This window comes from Amblyomma maculatum, chromosome 3, assembly GCF_055883805.1.
Source record: "Amblyomma maculatum isolate TAMU_Amacu chromosome 3, ASM5588380v1, whole genome shotgun sequence".
NCBI classification, from domain to species: Eukaryota; Metazoa; Arthropoda; class Arachnida; order Ixodida; family Ixodidae; genus Amblyomma; species Amblyomma maculatum.
In genome coordinates, this window is record NC_139346.1 from 149,836,081 (window position 1) to 149,855,575 (window position 19,495).

At 43.1% G+C, this 19,495-nt stretch overlaps 2 protein-coding genes across 2 annotated transcripts; both read left to right on the forward strand.

Annotated features, from left to right (window-relative positions):
• LOC146196425 (uncharacterized) lies at positions 1–877 on the forward strand. The gene is made up of 2 exons (XM_084597007.1): positions 1–9; positions 452–877. Exons 1-2 carry the CDS (start codon positions 1–3, stop codon positions 875–877), a joined length of 435 nt encoding a protein of 144 aa, XP_084453133.1.
• A 12,316-nt stretch (positions 878–13,193) lies between these two features.
• On the forward strand, positions 13,194–14,684 carry LOC146196426 (uncharacterized). Its single transcript, XM_084597008.1, has 2 exons — positions 13,194–13,274; positions 14,340–14,684. The coding sequence occupies exons 1-2, from the start codon at positions 13,194–13,196 to the stop codon at positions 14,682–14,684; spliced, it is 426 nt and encodes a 141-aa protein (XP_084453134.1).
• Positions 14,685–19,495: the final 4,811 nt, after the last annotated feature.

Below are 19,495 nucleotides of genomic sequence, written 5' to 3' on the forward strand. Positions count from 1 at the left end.
ATGATTGCCGTAAGTACCCTTAACATTCTCGCTCTTATGAGATCGTGGGCCGAGGTATATATGGTGCAATAATTATTAGCAAATTATTTTGTGGAGGAGTTCTCAAGTCTGTGACACATCTTAACACATGCCTTCTAATCCTCGAGTTCCTTCCGACTGCAACTCTGAGATTATAACACTTGAATCGTTTTCTTGAGCCAGTATCCCCTATCAGCCATTTATATAAATTCACTGACTGACCATCGCACATGTTAAAATCCTTGCCACCTTGCCATGGCTAAAATAATATTAATAATAGAGTAGAAAAGCGAGTGCCTAATTTATGTCCATATAATTTAGACTTATCGAAGATTCGTACAATGTCACGTAATGTCGTAGTGAACGCTCATGTACCCTCAATTTTTTCTTCACTCCTTTTCCGTTAATTCGGTTTGTCCAATCATCCTTACAGACTAACCAATTTTTAACCACTTCAAAAGCAAGCAGCATAACACATTATGTCTTACAGGTCCTGTGCCTCTTGGCTCTGCTGGGAAACGCCCTCGCCGGCTATGTGCCCACGTACGGAGTGCCGGTTTCCGGCTATCCCACAGTGCCGGTGGCCGGTTACCCCACCGTGCCAGTGGCCGGCTACCCCACCGTGCACGCAACTCCCGTCGCCGCCGCCTACACCGGCGTCCACCGCACGGTGCCGGTGACTCCCACCGTGCACAACGTGCAAACCCCGTACGGCTACCGCACCACCGGCGTCAGCTACAGCCACAGGGTCGAGCCTCAGCCCCTGCGCGTCCGCTACGGGTACGGCCTCAGCCCGTACGGCCTCAGCTACGGCTATGGAGTGGGCGCTTACGGATACACCCCAATCCTCAAGTGGTAAGCGTGGCGAAATAGTGTGTATTTTGTGTGGGGGCCTATCAACGATAAGCACGCATATTAAATTTACCGCTGGGAAATAGCTGTTCTGTAAATTCAGCAGTGAAAAGGGATTTTTCTTTAATTTCTCTGACCCATGCAGGGTTCAGAAAGGGAAAGGTAAAATTTCTACAATGGCCATAGATAGCACAAAAACGGCTCATTAGGCGAATGAAATGTGTTCCACGGAAACACTAATAATGCGTTGCAGATGTACACAGAGGGCAGAGCGGCTAGGAGTCCAGTAATATCGGCGTCGGCTTAAACCACGCTCTCGCGATGCGGTAGTGCGAGGCGTCTCAAACAATTAACAAGCAGTGCAGACACCAGAAATCTCGAGTGACAGACACGCTGCCAACCTGGCGCGTAGCGCTTGATCATCTAAAATATTATTGCGGCAACCGTGTAGTGACGTCAAATCAAATTATGTTTGCAACTTTCAGAGGCGCCGCAGCAACCATTAGACGTAGCACTAGCGGTGATTACGATTAATGAGTATAGATATGAGACTGTACATCATTGATATGAAGAGTGGTCGTGTCAGTGAATTTTCTAAGAGACAATTTAGGAACGAATTATAATTAACAGTCAATCTCGGAGTTGCAAATGTTTCTTTTTTTAACTTTACGTCTTAGGCTCCTCTATTTATTCGGTACAGCGTTGCCGTCACAAATGTCTCGCTGAAAGGAAGTCCGTTTTTTTAACCCGCAGAGACCATGCAAGTGACCGAAGAAGCATCGCCTCACAAGACGCGCCTCTGGAGTCGCACGCTGAAGACCGTGACAACGCCTTTGTTGACTTGTTTGGCTGTTGGGCTAACAGAACTAAAATAAAAAGTAAAGTATAACTATGTGTCGTTTTCTTCTTTCTACTCAATAGGTGAAAGATATTCTACAGTATGCAGTATAATTTAGCGTGTTATTGGTCCGCGAAGCTTCTCTTCCCACTACACGTTTTTTTTTTTTTTTTGCTTATGTCGTGGCTTTTATCTTCCTTCTTTTCTCTTCACATATAATACTCTAAAGAAAAGTATCTTGGGTAGGTTAAATTTTAAAAGAGACTATGATTGGCGGCCCTACTCGAAAATATTATTTAAGCAGTATATTGAGAAAACCTTTTACTATAGCTCACAAAATATTTTGCTGCACTACATCCTATACTCCATCCGTTTACCAAACCAACTCGCGAGAAATTCACACACGAAATACGGGGCGGTAAACATGGATTTTCTGCCTTGTGCATGGTGAAGGCGTTAACGCAATACCTTTACTACGCCCCTTAACCGTGAGGAAAAGGTAGCGTACTTACTTTACACCTCACTTAGAAAAAGTGAGATATGAAGGGCCCATTCCCTTTAGCCTACTCTCGGAACATTACTATTAGACAAACGGTGAATGCAGGCAAAAATAGCTATCCCGATCACGTTTGCCCGCGAGATATTTCCATGTGCAGCTACTGCTCTATGCAAAGTTTATAAAGTTCCGTGTAAAAATTTTGTACCCATGCCACGGAGGAGCTGTGCTAATCCCCCATGAACGCGGGATCGAATCTCGGCCATAGCAGCAGCTTTTTTATGGAAGCGAAAAGCAAGTCAATCATGTGCTATGCAATGTCAGTGCGCGTTGAAGAACCCTAGGTTGTCGAAATTTTCGGAACCCTGTACTATGGCATGTCTCATAGCCTGAGTTGCATTGGAAAGTTAAACCCCTTAAACTAAATCAAGCCTTGCAGTATCAAATTTCAAAGATACATTCTCGAAACGAAAAGAAAATACGAAGCCTATGTTTAACTTGTCATTCCACCACAGCTTACTGTTCACTGACGAAGTCATTTGAAGACACATGTTCAATGAATAGGTCTTGAGACCGATGCATTTCTCCTCGCTGATGCCCTTCATAATCGACAAATAGAATTAATTCTACGTGGGTTCACCCAGAACCTAATGTTAGTAAAGATGAAGGGCTCATCCTGACAAAAGGATTTCACAAAAGAAGACCTCAAAAATATTTTAGGCCTTGTTATAATATTGTTCTCGGAGTCTGTTGCGCTTCTTCATCCTCATCACAAACAGCGAATACAGCTAAGTAACAATATTTTGAGAATAATTTATTTAACCAGGCAGCACACCACCAAGAAGACAGTTCCAAAAAGCTACAAAAAAAAGCGGAAATGCTATGGCCGGCTATAAACGCAACTGCTTCGTTATTTCTCGCGAGGGTGACTGCGTACTCATTTCTGGTAGGCGAGGGTATTTTTCATCGCAGCACACTAACTGCCCATCAAGTCTAAGCTTCAAAAAACGCAAAATAAAATCGAACCTGACAATGCGCTGTACGTTCATACTTCCAACAAGCCTTCTAATAAGCTACATTCTAGGAGACAATCATTTCTTATTCATTTCACGAAATGACCGAATACGTTCTAACGATACGTTAAAATTCGCTTCTATAAATGCTTCAAACAATCCACCTTATGCCCTAGAATGCATGGCCCAATTAAAATATTACGTACTCGGCCACCACTCGGAAACCATGAAAAGAAAGCAGGGGTATTTTCAGATTAGAGGGACATCTTTATTGTTATTAAGGCGAAAGCCTTTATTGCCTCATCGTTGTCGTCACCAAACGTGTCATGCTTTTGCGGCGGCTCTGATTGGTCGAGACGGGATGACATCACGGAGGTATCGACCAATCACAGAGCACAACAGTATGCGCGAATGCGTGCCTTATATGGTCATATGGCAATCAACGATAATTTCTAAGTAATGACTAATTAAGCAATAAATAATTACTAGTTATCAATTATTATTTATGACCAGTTAGTTAATTACTACTTATTAGTTAATTAATGCTTAGCAATCAATGAGTAATTGCTACTATTTACTAATTTAGTACGTCTTGCGTGATTAAATAATTACTAATGTATGTGCGAATGCGTACATTATAATGGCCATATGGCAATCAACGATCAATTATAGTTAATAACTAGTAATAGAAATTAATGAATAAGTAATTGTTATTGCTGATTAGTGCCAATTACGTATTTCCTTAATTAGTTACTAATTAATACCACGCTCTCGGTTAAATCAACCACACAACAGTAAACGTAAAACAACTGCGAAGATACAAGGAGCGCGATCTCGTCGCTGCCAAGCAGAATTCACTGAATAAATGAACTCGCAGAATGTGAAAGAGTAGTCGCTCGCTTTACTCGTAACAGCATTCATTGCTACATGCGCAAAAGTAGCGTAGCAGAATGCAGCACTCGGGCTTTCGCCTTTCATCACTTTAGTCGCCAAAGTGTCCTCGAATTTTTTTTTTTTTTTTTTTTAGATTCTGCTCAGCAGACCACATTCTATCATATGCATGAAGCGCTGAGTAAGTTCACTGAATCTAGCAGTTAGTGCCTCCTTATAATTGTGCCTCCTAGTCTGCTAAGCTAGTAGAACGAAACCTAACATATCAGCACAGCTGTAAATCTCAAATACCACGCTGCATTCCACGGATTTGCAAATCTGCAAATTTAGAGAGCCTTTCTCCGCTACTTTAGCTCGCTAAGAACATACAAAGGCTCTTTCACTTGCGCTGAGACTGAGCACAGGAGTCGGCTTTTGCATCAGTGGCGTTTCACAGGTGTTGTCCCTGAGTCTTTCTTAACACAGGAAGCGCGATATTAGACGAAATGGTGTGTTAATATCTCCTGCAGCTTGTTTCCCAAAGCGAATGCTTCGACATTTTTTCCTCTACTCGATCTTCATTCGAAACGAAGCAATCGAGCGCTTTTGCAGCATCCGATTCTTAGTTTATGGTGAGAAAAAGCACGCGATAACTGAGCCGGTTGCAGTGCTTTTAAAATAAACGAAAACGTGCGTTTGGCAAAGGAGGAAAAAATAGCCCCTTTCATCGGACCGAGCTCATGTGACTGATAACAGTGCGCTCAGTCAGACTTAAATAGATGTGCTGAAAGCCATTTGCGCGGGCTAAATATGTGGCATTGCTCAAAAAGTCGTAAAGACAGGAGCGTAGCGAAGTGTAAGGGATAAGCAGTGCGCGGTTCAAAACTTTCAGTAAACACTGTTCGACGAAATTGCCCTTAAAGCGTGTGAGTTTTTATAGCCTCGCTTTTTACCCAATCCAGAGGTATTCATCCTGATCATGTGGCGACCGTGAAAACAGGAAAATTTTAAGGATGTTTTACGGAATAAACAAATGCAACCGCATGGAACGACATCTAACGAAGACGAAAAGAATATATTGAAACTCATAGAACTGCACAGAAACCTTAAAACGAAAGCTTAACAAAAGAAAGCTGCTACATATAAACACATTTCTACCAATCACAAACTGAAGTAGAGCGCATTCTTCAAGGATATATTTATGCCCATACGGACAGGGGTTTAAACTGTACGTCCGTATCTATCTTTCCTACACGACAACAAGAGACTTCGCAACATGCGATTCTGTGTTGCGTTGTAGACACAGAAGCCGTTGCGTGATGAAGAGTGTGATGACATAATGAAACCATCTGACATATCAGAGTTTGCAAGTTGGGAGGTCACGTGACATGGTCTTTGTCTGTGGCTAAAAACAGCGCTAACACGAGACGAAGCAGAGAAAGGGGACACGACGCTGGGAGGGAGGGGGGGGGGGGGGGGCAGTGTTTTGTCCCCCCCCCTCTTTCTGCTTCGTCACTCTGTTATGGTCTTTGTCACATGGCATGGCATTGCAGCTCCGCTTGGTTGCGTGGAAAACTTGTCTAGTCGGCTCACCGTTGTGTCTACCATAGCGATAAAACGACTCGAAATGGTCGCGTTTAATCCAACACTTTATTCCATAACTTTCTAGAAGCACTAGAAGCAAATAAACCTCATGTTATGAGATAAGCGCCCAAAAATAAAATAAAATGCTGCAACGAGCAGATCTGCCTAAAAGTGCAGAAATAGGTAGCAGCAACGTCACAAAATTGAAAAACAACCTGTGGCCGCGGGGTTGAATCATTAGCCTGCTATAAAATCCTCCAAAAGCGCAACTAACAAATTTTCACCGAAGTGCATCTATAACATCGGCGGCACCGCCAAGCCGAATAAGAAGACCAATGAATTATGTCAACCTCGAAGTGCCCATAACCCTACAGTGGCAATGTACACCTCGGTCTGCACGCAGGAACATGTACTAACAAAGGTGCTGCATATCTTGTGAGCCGCTAAGTTTTCATCACAAGGATTTTTATGCCTAATAATAGAATGAACAGCTTTAGACAACATTCGTAATTAAATTCTAAAAGCCTATTATGAAAGCTTCATGAAAGCTTTAATGAAAGCTATTACGAGACAATATTCTCAGGCGTATGTCCTAAGGTGACTCAGGCTATAAGAGACGCTGTGGCCGATTGCGCCCATTCATTTTTACTACCTGGGGTTCTTTAAAAACTCATATTGACAAAGGACATTACACAGGTACATGCTCTTCTCATCAATCGGAACGCGGCCGCAGCGGCCAGGATCAAACCAGGGTTCGCCAGTTAAGTAATCGAGCAGCTCGACCACTGAGCCACAGCGGTGGGACAATAAGTAAATAAGCCGTTAACCTTTTTTTCTAAGAGCGCACCGCTATTTTATTTGTCCCTGTCGCTGCCATAATGCCTCAAGCGTACTTCACACTTTTAGTAGCGAATGGAAAGCTGGACACCAATACCCTAGTATGGACCCAAGCCAGACGTAGGCGCGCAACTTCATTCTCAAGCCCAGGTGCGGTGAAATAAACCTATAGCCCGGCCCCTCCCCAAACCATGCAGCTCTCAAAAGGGGCTTATAATGCTTTCGCATTAGACTGATTCAATTGATTGCAAACGGTGGCCACAATCTATATCGCCCAAAAGCATTTGTCTGCATTTGTGTCTGTCTGTGCGCTTCTCTTGATGAGCATGCTTCTGAAAAGGTGGTATTTGTTGCCAGGGGTCATGGTCGCCTCCATGCCTGCAATCCATGTCACCAACAGCGAACACCACCTGTTAGACGTAAAGCTAGAAGCTATATGAGAGAGAACACGGGAGCGCCTGGCCTGCACGCTTTGCAAAGCGCTACCACCTACATAGGATAAGAATAAGCCGTAAAGGCGCATGCAAAGTAAGCTTGCCGCCTGCTCTTTCCGAGCATGCCCCTGGTGCCACTCATTCTCATATTCTGTTCTTGGCAGTACTCTGCGAAATGAGAAGGCCACGCGCTTCCGTGTTCCCTTTCATATTGCTTCTAGCTGTACGCTCGAGATTTTCACGCCATGGACTCTGGACGCCGACGGATTTTGTGCTAATGGGCATAAAATGCTTTCGCCCGAATAAAAAATGCATGATCGTGAATCAGTTTCGATCGCACAGAACAGAAGATAAGCATTGCTGGTCACTGCATTATACCGCTGCTCGATGACCGCAACCGATCATCCTTGCTGTTAACAGTCACTCTCTCACACTGTGTCTTGCAATGTCGTCGACTTCATAAACTTCCATCCGTGCTCAGTGCATCTAGAACGCACCGCAATCTGATCGCCTTCTTAAAATGCGTTAAGTGGACACAAAATTCTATAATGCGCTGGCACCATGTTTCCGCATCACCGATTTCACCTTTGTCCCAAGCCTGCTTGATTTTAAAAACCGAACCCGCGGGCCAATCCAAAGGTCTCACCCACTTTATTCGCATTTAGCCCAAGCATGCTAAATCGTCAGTACGTCTTCTTTTATTCGAAAATGCTCTGCAGGACAACGCTGGCAAAATGATTGTATTTGTCGCAAAATTGATATAGTTTCTTCGGGGAAAATTCTACAATTTGTCCACTTGATGCTCTTTTCCTTGACTAAAATAGTACCTTCATTCTGTTCTGAGCTGGGCGAAGAATGCAATCAGGCTAGTTAAAATCTCTTTACAGTATCCCTCTACGTCAAGTTCTCGTATTTCTTCATAGTGCAAATCCTCACGCTAAAGCCGTCGATTAAAGGTGCAAGCAAGACTACTTTCTCCAGAGCAGGTTAAATAAAGTGCCTCAAAAATTTTTGCATAATTACAAGGTCAACATTGTGCACTCGACATAAAGATATGCTGATTTATTCTGGAGTCTTCAGCAGTAGCAGCAGCAGTTTAATAAGATAGAGTACATTCAGAGCTTGCTGTTATAGTTCCTATTCTTATCTTAGTCAGGTGAGTGCAGCGGTAATAACATATACGAAATAACGTGAACCTTCAACCACTTTCTTGGCGTATAGAACAACTGCGACAATAAAATTCTTACGTTCCCACACAGACCTGCGGTCCCACACAAGCCTTTCTGTGCAGTTCAACTAAGCGCCCGCAGACGCAACAATTTCACTGACATCTGAAAATTTTGAAATGTAAAGTAAGATTATTGTTTAAATTAAACGCTATTTATTATAATTAAAAGCGCCTTTTTGCATAACGATTATGCCTTACAATGTGCGATTTTTCGCAGCTAGCAGCTAGTGCATGATACATATCATAATAAAAAAAAAACTTCAGACATTGTTTTGTAAAGGATGAACTGATAATCCGACTAGGATATTAGGCATCTTGAAACAAAAGGAGGCTCCGCTCCGGCATGTCGGGGCTATAGGCCGCACGAGTATTGAGCGGGGACTCTCGGGTTTGATCTCGTCACGCAAATAGCGAAGATTGCGCACTTCTAAGGTTTCGAAGCACTGGTAAGTAGATTTAGACCTTTTTGAGGAATAGCACAACACACTGCTAGAATCGTATGTCACAATTTTAGCTGAGCATCTAAAACGCGGTGTACCGGCCGTGCTTGAAGGAAGCTGAAGTACACCACGAGGCAAGAAACCCTAGCTGCTCTGACTCTCTCGAGCAGCGCAGCATAAACCGATAAAGCTTTGTAAAGGCTGCAAAAAAAAAAGTGCACAATGTTCGCGTGGTATTTGCATGCTCTCAGCTCTTAGCCGTCGCAGCTACAACTTGCGCGATAGTCCGCTCATACGTATCGCTAAACTGCTGCTGCCGGCAGTCTAATTATCTGGCTTCTGCTAGCTAAATGCCTCTAAAGAATGCTTACGCTAGTATATCTTAGAGATAAATGTAGCGCCTGCACGATAACGCCAACGAAAAACGAACTTTGGCCGAAGGAATGATACATGCTAAACTTCAGCGCAAACAGACGACACACGTTGTAATGGTTGCATTTGCAACTATTTTTCACCCGTTTTCGTCACATACGAAACGCTAAACAGGGTCATAACATGTGTGTAGATCATTATGACCTTTTCTACAGCTTCATTCGCGCTTATAAACCAAGTGAAGAGTCGAATTTAGGCTTATCGATGCAGAGTTTCAAGCACAGCGCAGCAGACGCGCGTCTCGCAGAAAGACCCGGAAGTCGGAATTACCCATCGTGCTTTGCGACTCGTTCAGATTTAACACCGCCTATGAAACGCTCCGTATATATATATATTGTTTTCCCTTCTTTTCGACAGATGTTTCAATACCAAGGCCGACTCCGACAACACAGAGCATACCGCCACAATAGGTCTGTCAGAGACATATGGTTCCGCGCCCCAATGTTTATATAACATGCTTTATATTGTTTATATAGCATACAACGGAAGCCAACAGCCACATTTCCCCTTTTTTGTATGCTGAGATTATAATGGTCACATACATGGGCTTCAGAATTCGGCGTACATGATTCAGCAAGGTTTAGCAAAGCCTGCATGCCCCGATACCGGAGTCCATAATTTCAGGTTATGGCCCCCTTCAACAACTGCGAGTTTGGCTGTGTCTGTTCGCTGTCGTCATAAATAGTAAGTCAATTTTCTTATACGCATTACATGAAGGCGTTATTTTTTATATACTGACATCGATATTACCTATTCTACACTAAAGATCAGTGTTGCTTCTTTCCCCCGCTAGAGCCTGAATTCCTTGACTTCGCTTCGCTCTTTCGCGCGGATATTCGTCTTGTAAAAATAATCACGCAAATAACGAATTATCACACAAAGATTCCAAATCCCAATGATAAACAATCCTCCAACTTGACTATTAGATGAGTGCGAAAGGGGAAGCGAAGTGGTATGACGTCATCTTGAACTCTGCATAAAATATGTTGTGTAACAATTTATGATATGAAATCACGTGCATATTTGTTTTCTGACCTGTTTCCAACTAGTCCTTGAAACTTTCCTCTCAAACTAGAGTACAGCGACGGCTTTTCGCTCAAACGAGCCCTGTAAGCTATCACGCAATAGGCAAATTTTAACAAACGTGAACTCTTTCTTTCAATTAGCGACACGTTATGAATAAACACTGTCGAACGGCTGCGTGGAGCGCTGACAGTTTTCGGATAACTGTAACGATTGCAGAAAAACACGTCTATACGTGCTCATCTTTATTCCCATGGTTGGGAGAAGACAGTGTCGCCATCTGGAATGTAGAGCATAGTGTACCGGTAGTCTACTAACGAATCAATAAGCACTTCGAGGTATTTCTATTTGTCATGGCTGGCATGCTCGTTCAACATTCGTGGCCAAATGTTAAAATAACGAGATATGGTGCATCATCGCCGCTTCTTTTGCTTTTATTAGCTGTGCTTTTGCAGGGGCGTTGCTCATTCTGGCGACGTAATATGGCGCGAATCAATAGAATATGGCGCGAGATTGACGGCGGAAGAGTGACTTTGTTACAAGCATTAAACTAGAGTCTTGTTGAACGTTGTTTATGCAAGGACGAAAATATTGTTACGGGCGAAGAAGAAGAAGCGGACAATGGCGTGGGCAGGCGCGCTCGCGCTAGGACAGCCATCATTCATTAAACGTCATCTACCATCGCCATCGGTCATGTTCCGTCTCCTTTCATCATCGGCTTGCCGCCCCGTAACAATACGTAGTAGTATGCACACACGACTGGAAGCTTTCTAGTTCGGCGTGCTTCAACAAGATTGCCTCCAAATATAATCTGATGGGGATAACATGCAGCCGCAAAAGCACAAATAAAGATATGAAGGATAGTCGAAGCCTTAGCCAGTTAAGGTGGTTCTACCGGTGTATGCAACTATTCTTAGTTAGCTACAATTAAAATCATCTGGGAATTGCTCGGACTGAATTCAAATGTTTTCCGAAACCCAGCGCATTCCGGTCGATTACCACTTTACCAGCCAAATTCTACAAGCTGCAGAACAATACAATGTCAGAAAAGTGAAAAAAGTTGTTTCCTCATTTTTTACTCACGTGATTAGCATGGTGTTTCAAGACTATTTTTTGTGAAAATAGGGCGTTTCTAGGCACGAACGTCGGAAATAGGCATTTACAAGCACTATAATAAAAGCTTTAAAACTATATTCTCCACACCTAATTCGTGCTCATAAGTAAAAATAATGCGCCTGCGATGCGCTGAAAAAAATATAAGTATTTGCCTAAAGTTTGGTCTCTAATAATCACATAGACAAAGAGAGTACTGGCTATGCTTTCTAGAGTGTATTCGTCAGGCTTACAGGCTGTCCGCTTTCTTCAAGCTTGTTGCTGTTTAGTTATATTATTTATTTATTTTTTCCGCTTCACCCATTTTTCTTGATATCCCATTGTAATTGACCTTTTTCTTGGTATATTTGTCGGTTTGTGACGCATTTTCTGGCACTCCTTTTCAGTAATGTACAGTTTGTGATGTGCGTAAACAAATAAGTAAATATGGGACTCTGCGATTCGCAGCAAGCCAGGCTCGTTAACTTCAGCTTTAAGTCATGAGTCGCCGCGAGACATGAGGGCTAATTCGCATCTCTCAAGTCTTCCTGTGTGTACATTCGATAGTGTAATGCCGGTTTAGACGCACATAATACTTACGTTTCCCTGGTAATGCGGAGGTTCGATGAATGTACCGCGCCTTGAACTAAATGCAACAATCTGTCGGTCTACCTGTCCTAGTTTGACACAGTTTCGTAGAAGAACTGGCTAGAACTGAAATTGAGTTGCCTTTTGACTTTCTCCCTGTCGCTCACCTCTGATTTCTCCTACCTGTCTCCTTGCTATCCCTTTATTTCCGCCGCCCAATTCAGGTGCTTCAGTTCATTTCGATAGCAGATATTGGGGCAGGCAAAAATCTAATCCTTCCTTTATTATTTTTATTTTATTCTATAATAATAATAAAACCACTTACTACTACTACTACTTTTGAATTTTTGAGAAATACCCCTGTGTAATTTTCTTGGCTGCAACGAACGCCCCGTCAACGGTCATAGCGAAATCAATGCATCATAGTAATTGTCATAGAGCGCCGCTCTAATGCGCCCGTTCATTGGTAGAGCCGCGTCGCCATTATTGGCGTAATCGAGCGGAAGAGAGTCTCGAGACAAATGGAATTTCTCAGAACAGAAATTGTCTTTGGCTCATGAGAAAAATAAAGAATGCTTTGTAACTGCACATACATACATACATACATACATACATACATACATACATACATACATACATACATACATACATACATACATACATACATACATACATACATACATACATACATACATACATACATACATACATACATACATACATACATACATACATACATACATACATACATACATACATACATACATACATACATACATACATACATACATACATACATACATACATACATACATACATACATACATACATACATACATACATACATACATACATACATACATACATACATACATACATACATACATACATACATACATACATACATACATACATACATACATACATACATACATACATACATACATACATACATACATACATACATACATACATACATACATACATACATACATACATACATACATACATACATACATACATACATACATACATACATACATACATACATACATACATACATACATACATACATAAAGAACCCCAGGTGGTCGAAATTTCCAGTCCTCCACTACGGCGTCTCTTATAGCCTGAGTCGCTTTGGGACGTTAAACCCCACAAACCAAACCAAACCAAACATCTCTCAAATTCTTGCCACAAAATATCGCAAAAAAGATTGAATGCGCTCAAATTTCGAATAAGGGAGTATCGTAATCTTCCATACAAATTTTTCTCTCAGTGGATACTTTCACAAGCATGTAGGAGCCTTTCTGGGTAATTTTTTAAGGAAACTTTTCTTTAATGACCCACCTCTGCAATGCGGAATGAAACCTCGCCCAACTCGTTCTACTGTGTTGCAGCTTACACAAACACGCGCTTCAGCGTCATGGAAACAACCGCTCACATGGATGGGCACACGACGCCGTCCGCAAACCAGCTGTGATGACATCGACCTCGACGCCGCCTGGGGACTCGACAGCAAGATGGCGGTGAGATATGCGGCCGCATGGAATCCGGAGTCCGCTGACCAGACGATCGAGAGATAGCGTCCGAGAGGAAAGTTCAAGGTAGCAAGACAGGTGGTTCCTGTCCTGTCTCCGAAAAAAAGTCAGCAATCTCTCTCCTGGACAGGCCTGGCTGTCTTTAGCACGTATCTGCCTTTTGATACTACTAAAAGACCTGCGTAGTCCATTCGCCCCTTTCTCAACGATGTTTCTCAAGATGCAAATCAGTCGCTCCTCTGATACTACGTTTGGGCTATGCTCTTAACAAACACACGCACGCAAATGTAGAAATGACAAACATAGCTGCGCCATAAGCGCCATCTGTCAGTGACATTGCGACAGTAGCGACCTCAGTGTGAGAAAAGCAAATGATGTATGCAAAACGTGACGGTCGACAGAAATGTACCTTTTTATTTTCTTGCGTCGAGACCGCTAACAAGCGACACCATGAACTAAAAAGAAAACTAGTGATTAAAGCGCGCAGGAAGTCCTGGAGTCGCTCACGGTTCGTGTATAAAAGGGTTGCGAGCCACACTGTTCAGACATCTTCGAGTTATTTCCAGCTAGAAGCACAGCAGCCATGATCGCCGTAAGTAGAAGCGTCTTGTTTCTAGCTATTACATTTCAATTATTCTTTACTTTGGGGTCAATCTCGGAGCTCAATATCATAAAGGTGCATTAATTGTCAGTCACTTTTGCCCTATCCTCAGATGCATTAAAGAGAAATTTTCATTTGAGCCGAAGCCGACAAGTACTCTCAAGTAATTAAAAACATTCAGTCATTGTAAAAAGATACTTGTTATCTGAGCTTACGTCTTCCTTGTTGCTATTCTGTCGAAGAGTCGGACACGATTGAACGACTGAACTGACTAACTGAACTGAAGCCTGCAAGCCTTCTCACATGCATTATTAAAGCATAAATAACTGTCAATTTGCAATCTTTAAAAAAGTGTCGAAGTGTGTTATCTGGATTGCTCAGCAATAACAAAATTCTACATGGTAGCTCACTTGCGTACCGTAACCTTAAAGCATGATGTGACCTTCATTCAGGTTGGATTCCTCTTCGCCACTCTGCTGGGCAACGCCCTCGCCACATACATCCCCACATACGGTGTTCCTGTGGCCGGCTACCCGACCGTGCCCGCTGTCGCGACTGTGCACACCGCCCCTGTCGCTGCTGCCGCGGTCACCGCAGTCCACCGCGTGGTGCCTGTGAACCCCACGGTGCACAACGTGGCTACCCCGTACGGCTACCGCACCACGGGCGTCAGCTACAGCCACAGGGTCGATGCCCATCCGGTGCGCGTCCCCTACGTGTACGGCCTCAGCCCATATGGCCTCAGCTACGGCTACGGACTGGACGCTTACGGATACCCCATTCTGAAGAAGTGGTAAGAGGCAAAAAGAAGTATTATCATCTGGTTTTATCAAGCGCTCTTTTTACTATATTCTAGTTAAACACCCTTATTTATCTGAATACAACAGTATTCAGATAAATAAGAGTTGACCATATATATTTAGAATCTACAATGTACCCTGGCCAATCTCCCGCCGTAGGTATGTGCCATTTTGTCTGCGGTCATCATCATCATCATCACTTTTTGTCGTCATGTCTGCCTCCATCACGTTATCAGCAGTTCTTCCCGATATGAAACCCTTTTATTATTTATCAGTTTGACAAAGTCCCTGATATCAGGTGCTGTTGGCGGTGAATTACAACAGGCTGAAAATTTGAAGACAGTTTATTAGCGGAGAACTGTGGATCCGCAGCGTATTAGTGGTTATCTGGGTTAGAAAAAATTTCGCAAGAATATAAAGAAGTCACCTAACGGGCTGACTAGCCCGTGCAAGTAATAGCATCATATAGACGAGCTGCAGGTAGGACTCACTGACAGGCATCACGCCTGCAGTACTCCAGTGGCCATATGTTATTTTCTTGTTTCTCACGGATATTATATGTTATTTGTACTTGTGTTTTCTTTACAGAACCTACTGACCTAGTCAAACTAAAAGAACAATGGAGATCTAACAAAGTTTGCTACCAAGACGACTGGATCAAAACACGTATGCCTCAAAACATCTGCCCCTGGACTTCTTTTACTTCGTTGATGCCCTCAAATTTGAGAGACAAATAAAGAATAAGATGAACATTTCCAGAATGTAGTGCACTCTCAATTCCATTTTATCTGCTATGCAAAAACTACTTTGAGCTAGCATGGACACAAAGTTTTATTGCCTGACTTTTCAAACATGACATGGTTTATACGCGTCCGAATATACGAAAAAAAGCACATCTTGGCATGTCAACGCTATCGACCACATTCCACCAAAGCGCCGATTTCACAGCCTCCTCACGCTTAGTCTGCAAGAAGCTAGAAACAAGAACCATCAAGCCTCATTTGTTCCTAAATCCGCTTCCCTCGTCTATCGTTGACAAAAACAGTGCAAAAATTTCAAGCGCAACTCAAGCTTTGTGGGGTAAGAAAGCATGGTCGCAAAAACTTCCGCTGCCAATGCAGCAGTGCGATGGAGCTTCAATCCAGTTTTTTTTTTTTTTTTGTTATATATAGTATAGTATGACAGCGGTTTTCCGAGTGCCCGAGACTACACTCGCGTGCCCATTTTGCCTCTCCGAAGGGTCGCATGCAATCTGCATACGTATGGTGTTCGAGCATCCAGTTGGTTGCACGTAACTTCTACTTCAATATTACTTAATTCTCATTTTGGCATACCTTCGTTTGACGGAATTTTTTCGAAACTTGACTGCATTTGCTTTTATGCTAAACGCTCGTTCTTGCTACTTAGAAAGGTCAAACTCAAGGCACGGCAAAAACCCTAGCGTGGCTCATAAATGCATGCCAGCATACTGTCGGGCGCTGCATATAGTTCACGTTTTCTGCCTGCCACTTGCATCTCGACTCCTTGTACGATAATCTTGCCACAAAATGACCCCAAATCACGACGGTCGCCCTTCTACGGCGATCGTCACATTAAACTAGAAAAAAAAATAAAGTTAAATTTTCTACTCATTAGGTCAAAAACTAAATGATCTAAATGAATTTATTTATTTATTTATTTATTTATTTATTTATTTATTTATTTATTTATTTATTTATTTATTTATTTATTTATTTATTTATTTATTTATTTATTTATTTATTTATTTATTTATGCTCCTCACGATAGGGAAAATCACCGACATTGTGGAAGTATGCAGGCGGAAATAACTATTCTGTATCTGAATAATTAGGCATGCATGCTTCTTTGAAGGTAGATTTCAAGAACTGATTTCAGGAATTTTTGCTACGTAAATCCGAATGCTCCGACTTACTGGCAGTCGAGCCAGCTTGTAACGGCAGCAATCCCAACGAATGTTCGCCTATTTCGAAAGGGGCTCGTGATATGCATCACCCAGTTGAAGCGAACAGGAAAGGTCCGTAAACTTGACCCCGACATAGCAAGGCTCACCTTTCCAGCAAATGTGGAGAGAGAAAAGCATCTAACAGCCACGGTGACTACAACTAAACGGAACGTGCTATCCAAAAAGCGATCAAGGAGCTCCACTGAAAAAAAAAAAATTATAATAAACGGCCGAGCGCATCCGCATACCTTCCAACGTCAGTCAGTCCGTACGTGAGCGGCAACTGGGCAAAGCGTCTGAAAGCAAAAGAGAAATGCGCTCGATAGAAAAAAGCATCATTGAAAATGAAACTATAAGCATGGTCGCTAATAACCCAATGGCAGTGAAGTAACAATTTTGAATGTCTTATAACCCAATGGCTCGCTCCGGTCGGATACATGCTCCGGTCGGATACATGCTCCGGTCGGATACATGTCGTAGGCCGCCTATCCACCCGGCTCTCCACAATCTGCGATTCTGGCACGTGGACACAGTGAGGACTATGAAACTGATAGGAATGTCTTAGCATACTTCTGTATGCGTGTTCCCTGCGCTAGCTTTTCTGCTATGTGGGCCCAGAAACAAAAGAAAATGGCGTTGACATAAGCCCAAGCTATTAGATGCATGTAAGCTTGTTTGCGACAGAGAGTTGTTGATGCACAGGTGGCCGGAACTGACGTCACATGGGCCGACGTCATTGGCGCTCATAATGACGCCGTTATCACAGAGCCATTTTGAGACTAAGAAATACACTGTACGTACCACACGAACACGCCGCAGCTACTAGAAGTCTGATAAAGGCGATGACGAAGACGCCGTCCATACGACTATAGGTGCCGGAATGGTTTCCACCGTGATTGGTAATAATTCACTCCCAAACCAGTTCGTTCATAGTAATAATCTTGATGCGGAACACACGACTACCTGATCCGAAATACACAGACCTTCATGCTGTATTTATTTAAAGAAGTAATGTCGACTTTCGATACGTTGTTTTTAGCTGCAGTATGAAATGACCATTTACTACAACTTTCGGTTAAGAGTAACCACACGGCCGTCAGGTTCGTAATAAATAGGCTCAGGTATACAAAACATATTAACATACATAATCATCTGCATACGAAGAAGCATTTCGTTTTCCATCCGAGACCTGTCTGATCCCTGGAGATAGCTGAGAGAATGTTCGCTCAACGTCAACAACTGCCATTAGCTAGACACAACAATGTCAACGCTGCATTTGCTAGCCTAGGGTAGCGCGCAGTTGCTTCTTTCCAAGAGTCCATCACTTCAACACTTTCATTTGTGGGGATTGCTTTCAGCAAGTACTGGTTAAACCCCTCACGAAGAAAGCCTACATCGCCCGTCACGGAAATAAAAAGAGGTCGGTAGTCATTAAACGACCGACTCAGCAGCCGCTTCTGCAATGGATCGAGTAAGGCACAGTTTCCACATTCTCAACTGGTTTTCTTCTTTGTCTGAGACATTCGATTTCAGAGTGCAGCCCTATTTTATGAATATTTTCGACCAAAACTCTTCACAACAAGATTTTACTAATGTGTCACTGCTCTTACGTAACATAGGCAAAACATCTTTTGCTAGATCGCTTTTACTGATCATCGTGTAAAACTCGTTGACAGACTGCTGTAGATTGACGTTTACGAGGTGATCGAAGTTTGGCATCAGAAGTTTTCCGCTTTCAAGCGTTTTCTGGACATCTAAAAGAGCCTCAAGTGCATCTGTAATTTGTAATTTACGTTACGTTATTTCTTTTAGCCAATGAGCACCCGCTCTAAAAAGATAACTTCTGGCGTACTTAAATTGCAGTAGTAACATCGCGCTGCACACGGGCGCCTATCCCTTCGCCTCCGTAGAAGCAGCGCTTCCACGGCCGAAATCAAACTCGCATCCGCGAAACAGCAGTCGAGAGCCCTAACCACTGAGCCATCACGGAGAGTGGAAATCTAGGACGTGGGTCACTAGCATAAATGAACTGCGAGCAGGCTTGGCTTTGGACGTCCTTGACGTCCTTGTGACTTCTTTTATTAAACCTTTTAGAGCAGTTCAAGTGCATACAATAAATATCTGCGTGTTATACTACGTTTATCTCACCCCTGTCCACTCTATCATATGCTTGTTTTGATAGTATTGAATGGGATCATCTGCGTATGAGGAGAGGAACAGTAAAGGTACATCTTAATGTTCAGTGTTAACGTTTACGGCGCATTAGGCCCCAGTAGCTAAAGCAACAATTTTCTGCAACTATAACGTTCAACACCTTTGAAACGTGATTGTGCAGGAGCATAAAAAGTTGAATCTAGTCATATTTTCCAATCAGAGATTTGGAATACCAAAGCTGTCGTGCGAGAAAGAAACAAAAGCAGTCCTCAGTCTGCAAGTAGTTACCACAACACACTAACAAAGCGCAAAAAAAAAACGCACAAAACACGAGGTGAGGACGGGACAAGCGCTACTGTTAACCATCATTGGTTGATAGTAGCGCTTGTCCTGTCCTCACGTCGTCCATTGTGTGTGTGTGTGTGTGTGTGTGTGTGTGTGTGTGTGTGTGTGTGTGTGTGTGTGTGTGTGTGTGTGTGTGTGTGTGTGTGTGTGTGTGTGTGTGTGTGTGTGTGTGTGTGTGTGTGTGTGTGTGTGTGTGTGTGTGTGTGTGTGTGTGTGTGTGTGTGTGTGTGTGTGTGTGTGTGTGTGTGCGTGCGTGCGTGCGTGCGTGCGTGCGTGCGTGCGTGCGTGCGTGCGTGCGTGCGTGCGTGCGTGCGTGCGTGCGTGCGTGCGTGCGTGCGTGCGTGCG

Excerpts from the sequence above, each read along its gene's own strand:
- LOC146196426 (XM_084597008.1), top strand. The coding sequence starts at position 13,194 with ATGGGCACACGACGCCGTCCGCAAACCAGCTGTGATGACATCGACCTC. Across the intron at positions 13,275-14,339 it reads GACTCGACAGCAAGATGGCG|GTTGGATTCCTCTTCGCCAC; the intron begins GTGAGATATGCG and ends ACCTTCATTCAG.